The sequence below is a fragment of the Pollachius pollachius genome (assembly GCF_949987615.1).
Source record: "Pollachius pollachius genome assembly, chromosome: 3".
Taxonomy (NCBI): Eukaryota; Metazoa; Chordata; class Actinopteri; order Gadiformes; family Gadidae; genus Pollachius; species Pollachius pollachius.
The window spans coordinates 1,787,227-1,798,749 of record NC_136936.1 but is presented as its reverse complement, the minus strand read 5'-3'; the positions used below and the strand labels follow the sequence as shown (position 1 = coordinate 1,798,749).

At 53.5% G+C, this 11,523-nt stretch overlaps 1 protein-coding gene across 1 annotated transcript in view; it reads right to left on the bottom strand.

Annotated features, from left to right (window-relative positions):
• Positions 1–11,523, bottom strand: part of map3k10 (mitogen-activated protein kinase kinase kinase 10) — a gene marked incomplete at its 3' end in the record, with an annotated part of 33,549 nt that overhangs the window by 6,153 nt on the left and 15,873 nt on the right. The window contains 8 exon segments of the mRNA XM_079732367.1: positions 3,197–3,477; positions 4,570–4,682; positions 5,495–5,633; positions 5,906–6,022; positions 6,412–6,658; positions 7,668–7,843; positions 8,553–8,701; positions 9,418–9,598. Coding sequence (XP_079588493.1) covers positions 3,197–3,477; positions 4,570–4,682; positions 5,495–5,633; positions 5,906–6,022; positions 6,412–6,658; positions 7,668–7,843; positions 8,553–8,701; positions 9,418–9,598 — 1,403 coding nt within the window.

The window sequence follows — 11,523 nt, the reverse complement described above, 5'->3', positions numbered from 1 at the left end:
GTACCTGCAGCCTGCCGCTGTGCAGCAGCTCCTGATTGTGTTGTGTTGTGTTGTTTAGTGTTGTGTAGTGTTGTGTACCTGCAGCCTCCCGCTGTGCAGCAGCTCCTGATTGTGTTGTGTTGTGTAGTGTTGTGTAGTGTTGTGTACCTGCAGCCTCCCGCTGTGCAGCAGCTCCTGATTGTGTTGTGTTGTGTAGTGTTGTGTAGTGTTGTGTACCTGCAGCCTCCCGCTGTGCAGCAGCTCCTGATTGTGTTGTGTTGTGTTGTGTTGTGTAGTGTTGTGTAGTGTTGTGTACCTGCAGCCTCCCGCTGTGCAGCAGCTCCTGATTGTGTTGTGTTGTGTAGTGTTGTCTAGTGTTGTGTAGTGTTGTGTACCTGCAGCCTCCCGCTGTGCAGCAGCTCCTGATTGTGTTGTGTTGTGTAGTGTTGTGTAGTGTTGTGTACCTGCAGCCTGCCGCTGTGCAGCAGCTCCTGATTGTGTTGTGTTGTGTAGTGTTGTGTAGTGTTGTGTAGTGTTGTGTACCTGCAGCCTGCCGCTGTGCAGCAGCTCCTGATTGTGTTGTGTTGTGTAGTGTTGTGTAGTGTTGTGTAGTGTTGTGTACCTGCAGCCTGCCGCTGTGCAGCAGCTCCTGATTGTGTTGTGTTGTGTAGTGTTGTGTAGTGTTGTGTACCTGCAGCCTCCCGCTGTGCAGCAGCTCCTGATTGTGTTGTGTTGTGTTGTGTAGTGTTGTGTAGTGTTGTGTACCTGCAGCCTGCCGCTGTGCAGCAGCTCCTGATTGTGTTGTGTTGTGTAGTGTTGTGTAGTGTTGTGTACCTGCAGCCTCCCGCTGTGCAGCAGCTCCTGATTGTGTTGTGTTGTGTAGTGTTGTGTAGTGTTGTGTACCTGCAGCCTCCCGCTGTGCAGCAGCTCCTGATTGTGTTGTGTTGTGTTGTGTAGTGTTGTGTAGTGTTGTGTACCTGCAGCCTCCCGCTGTGCAGCAGCTCCTGATTGTGTTGTGTTGTGTAGTGTTGTGTAGTGTTGTGTACCTGCAGCCTGCCGCTGTGCAGCAGCTCCTGATTGTGTTGTGTTGTGTTGTGTAGTGTTGTGTAGTGTTGTGTACCTGCAGCCTGCCGCTGTGCAACAGCTCCTGATTGTGTTGTGTTGTGTAGTGTTGTGTAGTGTTGTGTACCTGCAGCCTGCCGCTGTGCAGCAGCTCCTGATTGTGTTGTGTTGTGTAGTGTTGTGTAGTGTTGTGTACCTGCAGCCTCCCGCTGTGCAGCAGCTCCTGATTGTGTTGTGTTGTGTAGTGTTGTGTAGTGTTGTGTACCTGCAGCCTCCCGCTGTGCAGCAGCTCCTGATTGTGTTGTGTTGTGTTGTGTTGTGTAGTGTTGTGTAGTGTTGTGTACCTGCAGCCTCCCGCTGTGCAGCAGCTCCTGATTGTGTTGTGTTGTGTAGTGTTGTGTAGTGTTGTGTACCTGCAGCCTCCCGCTGTGCAGCAGCTCCTGATTGTATTGTGTTGTGTAGTGTTGTGTAGTGTTGTGTACCTGCAGCCTCCCGCTGTGCAGCAGCTCCTGATTGTGTTGTGTTGTGTAGTGTTGTGTTGTGTTGTGTAGTGTTGTGTAGTGTTGTGTACCTGCAGCCTGCCGCTGTGCAGCAGCTCCTGATTGTGTAGTGTTGTGTAGTGTTGTGTAGTGTTGTGTACCTGCAGCCTCCCGCTGTGCAGCAGCTCCTGATTGTGTTGTGTTGTGTAGTGTTGTGTAGTGTTGTGTACCTGCAGCCTCCCGCTGTGCAGCAGCTCCTGATTGTGTAGTGTTGTGTAGTGTTGTGTAGTGTTGTGTACCTGCAGCCTGCCGCTGTGCAGCAGCTCCTGATTGTGTTGTGTTGTGTAGTGTTGTGTTGTGTTGTGTAGTGTTGTGTAGTGTTGTGTACCTGCAGCCTGCCGCTGTGCAGCAGCTCCTGATTGTGTTGTGTTGTGTAGTGTTGTGTAGTGTTGTGTAGTGTTGTGTACCTGCAGCCTCCCGCTGTGCAGCAGCTCCTGATTGTGTTGTGTTGTGTTGTGTTGTGTAGTGTTGTGTACCTGCAGCCTGCCGCTGTGCAGCAGCTCCTGATTGTGTAGTGTTGTGTAGTGTTGTGTAGTGTTGTGTACCTGCAGCCTCCCGCTGTGCAGCAGCTCCTGATTGTGTAGTGTTGTGTAGTGTTGTGTAGTGTTGTGTAGTGTTGTGTACCTGCAGCCTGCCGCTGTGCAGCAGCTCCTGATTGTGTTGTGTTGTGTAGTGTTGTGTAGTGTTGTGTAGTGTTGTGTACCTGCAGCCTCCCGCTGTGCAGCAGCTCCTGATTGTGTAGTGTTGTGTTGTGTTGTGTAGTGTTGTGTAGTGTTGTGTACCTGCAGCCTCCCGCTGTGCAGCAGCTCCTGATTGTGTAGTGTTGTGTAGTGTTGTGTAGTGTTGTGTACCTGCAGCCTCCCGCTGTGCAGCAGCTCCTGATTGTGTTGTGTTGTGTAGTGTTGTGTAGTGTTGTGTACCTGCAGCCTCCCGCTGTGCAGCAGCTCCTGATTGTGTTGTGTTGTGTTGTGTAGTGTTGTGTAGTGTTGTGTACCTGCAGCCTCCCGCTGTGCAGCAGCTCCTGATTGTGTAGTGTTGTGTAGTGTTGTGTACCTGCAGCCTCCCGCTGTGCAGCAGCTCCTGATTGTGTTGTGTTGTGTAGTGTTGTGTTGTGTTGTGTAGTGTTGTGTAGTGTTGTGTACCTGCAGCCTGCCGCTGTGCAGCAGCTCCTGATTGTGTTGTGTTGTGTAGTGTTGTGTAGTGTTGTGTACCTGCAGCCTCCCGCTGTGCAGCAGCTCCTGATTGTGTTGTGTTGTGTAGTGTTGTGTAGTGTTGTGTAGTGTTGTGTAGTGTTGTGTACCTGCAGCCCTCTGATGTGCAGCAGCTCCTGATTGTGTAGTGTTGTGTAGTGTTGTGTAGTGTTGTGTACCTGCAGCCTCCCGCTGTGCAGCAGCTCCTGATTGTGTAGTGTTGTGTAGTGTTGTGTAGTGTTGTGTAGTGTTGTGTAGTGTTGTGTACCTGCAGCCTCCCGCTGTGCAGCAGCTCCTGATTGTGTAGTGTTGTGTTGTGTTGTGTAGTGTTGTGTAGTGTTGTGTACCTGCAGCCTCCCGCTGTGCAGCAGCTCCTGATTGTGTAGTGTTGTGTTGTGTTGTGTAGTGTTGTGTAGTGTTGTGTACCTGCAGCCTCCCGCTGTGCAGCAGCTCCTGACCCAGCCCCATGGAGGCCAGCAGGGAGCCACAGCCCAGCAGGAGCAGGTCGCTCCTCTTCCTCTGGCTGCAGCGCCGAAGGGCCTCCTGGCAGCCGGGGGGCCCCGGCGCGGGCCCCCCCGGCCCCAGGGAGGCCCCTCCCCCCGCGGGGCCCCCCCACAGGGGGCCGCCCTCCTCTCCCCCGCCGCCGTTGCTGCTCACGTCCGGGGGCAGGAGGGAGCCTGGGGAGGTCTCAAACTCACAGAACTCCTCTGGGGGGGGGAGAGAGGGAGGGGGGGAGAGGAGAGATAGAGGGGGGGGAGAGGAGAGAGAGAGAGAAGGGAGGGGGAGAGAGGGGGGGGGAGAGAGGGAGGGGGGAGAGGAGAGAGAGAGAGAGAGGGAGGAAGGGAGGGGGAGAGAGAGCGGGAGGAAGGGAGGGGGAGAGAGAGAGTGGGAGGAAGGGAGGGGGAGAGAGAGAGAGGAGGAGAGAGGAGGGGGAGAGAGGGGGGGAGGAGAGAGAGAGAGAGGGGGGGAGGAAGGGAGGGGGAGAGAGGGGGGGAGAGAGGGAGGGGGGAGAGGAGAGAGAGGGGGGGGAGAGAGAGAGAGAGAAGGGAGGGGGAGAGACGGGGGAGAGGGAGGGGGGAGAGGAGAGAGAGAGAGAGAGAGAGAGGGAGGAAGGGAGGGGGAGAGAGGGGGGAGAGAGGGAGGGGGGAGAGGAGAGAGAGAGGGGGGAGAGAGGGGGGGAGAGAGGGAGGGGGGAGAGGAGAGAGAGAGAGAGGGAGGAAGGGAGGGGAGAGAGAGAGAGAGAAGGGAGGGGGAGAGAGGGGGGGGAGAGAGGGAGGGGGGAGAGGAGAGAGAGAGAGAGAGAGGGAGGAAGGGAGGGGGAGAGGAGAGAGAGGGGGGGGAAGAGAGAGAGAGAGAAGGGAGGGGGAGAGAGGGGGGGGAGAGAGGGAGGGGGGAGAGGAGAGAGAGAGAGAGGGGGGGGAAGAGGGAGAGAGAGAAGGGAGGGGGAGAGAGGGGGGGGGAGAGGAGAGAGAGAGAGAGGGGGGGGAGAGAGAGAGAGAGGGAGAGAGGGGGGGGGGAGAGAGAGCGAGGAGGGGGAGAGAGGGAGGGGGGGAGAGAGAGCGAGAGAGAGTTCACTATTGAGTCATCTGTCACCCGCGGTTACCCAAACCCCCGACAGCGACTCTATCTAAGATGGAGTTTTTGGGGTTCCCCTGCTCTCTGACGTCCGCAGGCATCGGGGTTCGAACCACACGTTCCACCACAGGTGCGAGATGCACTTGTGTAGCCACGCCCCCCCCCCCGCGAGGGGGGGGGGGCGTGGCTACAGGTGTAGAGAGGAGGGGGGGGGCGGGACTCACCCATCTCGTTGAGGCTGGAAAAGCCGGCGTTCATGGGGGCGTGTTTGGGGGACTTGCCCAGGTTGGGGGCGCTAGACGACCACACCTTGCAGCCCTCCCCCAGAGACTTCAGCCTGCAGGGGGGGGGGAGAGAGAGAACGCTGAGCTCCAGGTGGACCGCCACCTCACCATGTCACAACATCACCACGTCACCCCCTCACAACGTCACCACATCTGGAACATCACCGAGTCACCGGGTAACCACGTCACAACATCACCACTTCTGGAACACCACCACTTCACAACATCACCACATCTGGAACATCACCACTTCACAACATCACCACATCTGGAACATCACCACTTCACAACATCACCACTTCTGGAACATCACCACCTCACAACATCACCACATCTGGAACATCACCACGTAACAACATCACCACTTCTGGAACATCACCACTTCACAACATCACCACATCTGGAACATCACCCTGTCACCACCTCACAACATCACCACATCTGGAACACCACCACTTCACCACGTCAGAGTGTGTATGTATATATGTATATATAGAGTTTTAATGCATATGTATATGTACATGTATATAAAATGTGTACGTATGAGAGAGAGAGAGAGAGAGAGACAATCAACTACAGAATGTCTATGTATAGAGTGTGTATGTTTATGTATATATAGAGTGTGTATATATGTATATAGAGAGTGTATGTGTGCTAGTTTATATATATATATATATATATATAGAGAGAGTGTATTTATGTATATGTGTAAATAAAGTGAGTGTTTAGGTGTATGTATATATAAAGAGAGTATATGTATATAAAGAGAGTTTGTATGTATATGTAAGTATATATACTGCATCTAGAAAGAGTGTGTGTGTATATATATATATGTATATATATGTATGAGAATGTATATACTTACTTGTCCTCCCCCCCGACCCTCTCCTTCTGGTGGGTGGAGCTAGGGCCCCAGGTGCGTCCTTTCTTCTTATTGGCCGACAGGTCTTCCTTCTTACACACGGCACTGCGCCCCCATGTCTTGCTGCCGTCGCTGGGGGTCACTGGGGGACACAAAACAAACGCCCCTGATGTCAGCGGCCGGGGGCGCGGCGCCGTCCCGGGAGAGGTGGGGGACAGCTGACGCCTCCGTTTGTGACGATGTCACGTTCGGGGTTGGGGTCATGTCGAGGATCATGTCTTGTTGATGTTAAGGTTTTGATTATGTGGATGTCAGTGTGTTTATGATATGTCCATGATTATGATCAGGTTTATGATCATGATCAGGTTGGTGTGTGTGTGTGTGTGTGTTGGGGGGGGGGGGGGGAGGGCTCACGTCGGATGGCCCTGAGGCGGGGCATGACCCCCGGGCTGGCGGGGGGCGTGGTGTTCTCCGCCCCCTTCCTCTTGTCCCCGCTGGGAGACGCCTGCACTGTGATCTTGTGCTCGAACCCTGAGGACAGAGAGCAACACACTCGTTCACCCCCAGAGTCCACCCCCAGTCGCCTGGAAGGTACACATTATAACGTATATGGAGCTTAATCATTTCACAATTCGGCCTACTAGTTAATCTGTTGATTAGCTTTATCTAAGAGGCTTGCTGAATCACTAACCTTTTTTAAATCACTTCTTAAAACACATTTCTATAGACTTGCTTTTGCGTGATGCCGTCTTTTTATTCTCTTCCTAAATGTCTCATGTCAAAGCACTCTGTAAACCATTGTTTTTAAAGGTGCTATATAAATGAAGATATAATAATTATTATTATTACTATAAACTTTAGGGCTTCTAAACGGGTGGGATCTTTCTGCACGTCGAGCCTGCAGTTCCGCTTCCACCCACCAGAGGGCAGGCTGATGCAGTTGCTGTCGCGGCCCAGCTTGAGCAGCCGGCTCTTCTTGAAGTGGCCCTTCCTCTTGAGGACGCGCGGCTTCTCCTGGTACATCTGGTGGATGATGATGTTCAGCTCCCGCTCCACGATGTCGATCTCCCTCTCAGCCAGCTCCTGCTCCCTTCTCCTCAGCAACTCCTCCTGCTCCCTCTGCTCCTCGGCCGCGCGGGCCAGAGCCTCCTCCCACGACCGCAGCTCCTACAGGAGGGGGAGGAGGAGGAGAGAAGTGGGGGGGAAGAGGAGGAGAGAGGGAGGAGGAGAGGGGGAGGAGGAGAGGGGGAGGAGGAGGAGGAGGGGGAGGAGAGAAGTGGAGGGGCAGAGGGGGGGAGGAGGAGAGAGGGAGGAGGAGAGGGGGAGGAGGGGGAGGGGGAGGAGAGAAGTGGGGGGAAGAGGAGGAGAGAGGGAGGAGGAGAGAGGGAGGAGGAGAGGGGGAGGAGGAGAGAATTGGGGGGAAGAGGAGGAGAGAGGGAGGAGGAGAGGGGGAGGAGGAGGAGGGTAGAGGGAGGAGGAGGAGAGAAGGGGGGGAGAGGAGGAGAGAGGGAGGAGGAGAGGGGGAGGAGGAGGAGGATTAGGAGGAGAGAAGGGGGGGAAGAGGAGGAGAGGGGGAGGAGGAGGAGAGAAGGGGGGAAGAGGAGCAGAGGGGAGGAGGAGAGAGGGAGGAGGAGAGGGGGAGGAGGAGGAGAAGGAGGAGAGAAGGGGGGGAAGAGGAGGAAGAGGGAAGAAGAGAGGATAGAGGAGAGGAGGAGGAGATGTTTGGAGTGAAAAGCAAACAACGCGGATTATGACGTCATGCGGTGTCACTACAGCAACCCGACACCTCGTAAGTCAACATGCTTGTTGCTATGGCGACTCCCAACACCTCTGACAAGTTGTATTAACGCCATCACGGGACACGTGAACTTTGAGATCATCTCAGGCAGGGAAGCAGAAAACACCGGACAGAAATACAAATTTAAGTATTCAATAATAAACTACAAATATTAGAGCGAGTCTCTTGTTTATTTACCGTTCAGTAGCAGCCGGCGGTAGATGTTAGCTCTGCGTCTGGTGTGTGTATGTATGTATGTGTGTACAGTATGTACAGTATGTCTGTCTGTCTGTATGTGTTAGCTCTGTGCTCAGGTGTCTGTCTGTCCGTCCGTCCGTCCGTCTGTCTGTCTGTTTCAGGGCAGCAGGGTTTCCCCATAGAGCGCCATGTGTTCCTAACCTTCTCCTTGGCCCGCAGCTCGTCAAACATCTGCTGGATTTCCAGCCTCCAGTCCTCCTGCAGCGAGTGGAAGGACTCCAGGGGCATCTGGAACATGGCCGACTGCTCGATGGACAGCAGCCGAGCCAGGATGCTGCTGAAGCAAGGCCGGCTGTGGGGGTTGGAGCTCCAGCACTCTGACGGCAAGAGGTGAGGGGGAGACAGGTCAACAGAGAGACAGGTCAACAGGGGGAGAGAGACGGGTCAACAGAGAGAGATAGACGGGTCAACAGAGGGACAGGTCAACAGAGCGACAGAGAGACAGGTCAACAGAGAGAGAGAGACAGGTCAACAGAGAGACAGGTCAACAGAGAGAGAGAGACAGGTCAACAGAGGGACAGGTCAACAGAGAGAGGGACAGGTCAACAGAGGGACAGGTCAACAGAGCGACAGAGAGACAGGTCAACAGAGAGAGAGAGAGACAGGTCAACAGAGAGACAGGTCAACAGAGAGAGAGAGACAGGTCAACAGAGGGACAGGTCAACAGAGAGAGAGAGACAGGTCAACAGAGGGACAGGTCAACAGAGCGACAGAGAGACAGGTCAACAGAGAGAGAGAGACAGGTAAAAAGAGAGACAAGTCAACAGAGAGAGAGAGACAGGTAAACAGAGAGACAGGTCAACAGAGAGATAGAGACAGATAAGCAGAGAGACAGGTCAACAGAGAGACAGGTAAACAAAGAGAGAGAGAGACAGGTTATTCAGTGAGGATGCAGAATGTTTGCTTTCCCCGCCAGGGGGGATGTCGTTAATGCAGACAGACAGACAGACAGACAGAGAGACAGACAGACAGACAGACAGACAGACAGACAGACAGACAGGCGGCAAGGTAAAGGTGAGGTCTCACCCCCCAGTAACTGAGCGAAGGGCTCGGGGCAGGTGGAAGGGACGGGGAGGGTGAGCTTGTTCATGGCCACGCCGTACGCCACGGCCAGGGCGTCGATCTCTCGGTACGGGACCTCCCCCGTCAGCAACTCCCACAGCAGCACCCCGAAACTAGGGAGGGAGGGGGGAGAGGGGGGAGAGGGGAGGAGGGAGGGGAGAGGGGAGAGAAGATGGGAGGAGTGGGGAGAGGGGGGAGAGGGGGGGAGAGAAGATGGGAGGAGTGGGGAGAGAGGGGGAGAGAGGAGAGAGGGGAGAGGGGGAGGAGAGAAGAGGGGAGGAGAGGGGTGAGAGGGGAGAGGGGAGGAGAGAAGAGGGGAGAGGGGGGAGAGAGGATAGAGGAGGGGAGGGAGGAGGGAGGAGGGAGGAGAGAGGAGAGGGGAGGAAGGAGAGGAGAGAGGAGAGTGGCACAACACAGGCAGAGAGGAGAGAGAAGATGAATTAATAAAATATGACAAACTAAAGTTTCAGAATACTGAAGGGATGTGGGACAGGAATATCCCTGTAAAGGTTGTTTGAGCAAATGTTTCGCCTTGCAGAATATTGTTACACAATCTTTACAGTGGAACCTATGGTTGTGTTGACTGTGGACTCAGTGTATAACAACAACCAGAGAGCTGCTCCATAAAGTAATGAACAGGACTGAAAACACTAGGGAACAGATCTATAGATGTATAGATATAGAGTGGAGACTAGATAGATCTATAGATATAGAGTGGAGACTAGATAGATCTATAGATCTAGATATTGAGTGGAGACCAGATAGATCTATAGATCTAGATATAGAGTGGAGACAGATAGATCTATAGATCTAGATATAGAGTGGATACCTCCAGACGTCGCTGCTCTTGGAGAACAGGCTGAGCTTGATGACCTCGGGGGCCATCCAGGCGTAGGTCCCGGCGGCGCTCATCTTGGTGGTCTGGTGCCACTCCCGCGCCAGGCCGAAGTCCGTGATCTTCAGGGTCTTCCCGCCCAGGTGGTCCCCGTCAAGCGGCTCCAGGATGAGGACTGAGGAGAGAGGAGAGAGGAGAGAGGAGACCTCGTTATGAGGGTCTAAGGGCTCAGAGGGCGAGCTAGGCTAGCCCTTCTCTAGCCTAGCTAGGCCAGCCCTTCTCTAGCCTAGCTAGGCTAGCCGTTCTGTAGCCTAGCTAGGCTAGCTCTTCTCTAGGTTAGCCTAGCTTGCCCTACTCTAGGCTAGCTAGGCTAGGGAACACGGCCAGCAGGTGAAAGGATGGCGCGAATAAACACCAGGCAGAACCTTGAGATACGGAGTAAGAAGTACGACTGCTGATCTGATCCATGGAGAACACACTGGCAACTATTAGCATAGCATGGGAATTAGCATAAAAACAGAAAGGGCCGGACCGGAGTGGAGGCAGATTTACAAAACAAATGACATCCAAACTACGGTTCCAGAGGAGCGGTCAGCTGGAACCGCTCCCACAGGAACCCGCTCCTAGGTGAACCCTCTCCTACAGGAACCCGCTCCTAGGTGAACCCGCTCCTACAGGAACAGACTCCTAGATGAACCGGCTCCTAGATGAACCGACTCCTAGATGAACCGGCTCCTGGATGAACCCCCTCCAAGGTGAACCTCGAGTTCCCAAAGAACCAAAATGTTCCTTGACCCTCTGATCAGATTTGATGTTTTTTTTGAAAAACAACACGAATCAGGAAGCAGTAGGTAATAAAAAGGTAATAAAGATGTTTTACAGGCAGAAGTCATTTTAAGGGCGTGTGGAATGCACGGAGAGAGGGGGGGGGGGGGGATAAACCATAAAGTGAGGGCAATCCGTTTTATCTGAACCACTCGTGGCACATTCCAACATTTAGGTTTAAGATCATTAACCCAGGCCAGTTCTTTGATAAGCATGTATAAATGCTGTAATCGGGTGATATTGGTTTGCTGAGTTGCCTTGTGCTGACTTCAAAGTCGTTCGGCTATTATTGTACGCAAGACTGACTCCAGTGTAGTGAAATGCTCCACAATACAGCAATGTTTACAATACAGGTGTGGTCAAACCAATGTACCATTCAGCCTGCTGACGTATTGTTCCCGGTGCAACCTGCCCTGTGTGTGTGTGTGTGTGTGTGTGTGTGTGTGTGTGTGTGTGTGTGTGTGTGTGTGTGTGTGTGTGTGTGTGTGTGTGTGTGTGTGTGTGTGTGTGTGTGTGTGTGTGTGTGTGTGTGTGTGTGTGTGTGTGTGTGTGCGTGCGTGCCAGCTTTGTATATCCTGGTTGTTCTCAGTTTCACCCTCACATACTATTTCTTGTTATTCCTCCCCCATTTACTTCCTCTTCCTATCATTTCCATGGTAACACTGGCAATGGAAATATTTGGACTGTACATTGACAGGCACTGGACTTGGGTCAGGAGTCTCTCTCTCTCTCCCTCACTCTCTCCCTCACTCTCTCTCTCTCTCTCACACTCTCTTTCTCTCTCTCTCTCTCTCCCTCTCTCTCTCCCTCACTCTCTCTCTCTCTCTCTCTCTCTCTCTCACACTCTCTTTCTCTCTCTCTCTCTCTCTCCCTCTCTCTCCCTCACTCTCTCTCTCTCTCTCACACACTCTCTCTCTCTCTTTCTCACACTTATCTGCACACATATGCAAAGGGTGTTGGGAGAGAGGTTAAGCACACAGCCACGGCTTTGTTCACACGCACACACACTCACTCACACGCGAGCACACACACACACACACACACACACACACACACACACACACACACACACACACACACACACACACACACACACACACACACACACACACACACACACACACACACACACACACACACACACACACACACACCACCTGACCGAGGTGTGCCTCCCAGTGTTTGTGCTGAGCCAGCCGTGTCCCCTATCCACACCGGGCTGCCTCACCACGGCACTTACTCAGCATTATGAGAAGCTGCTTGTATAGGAGGACA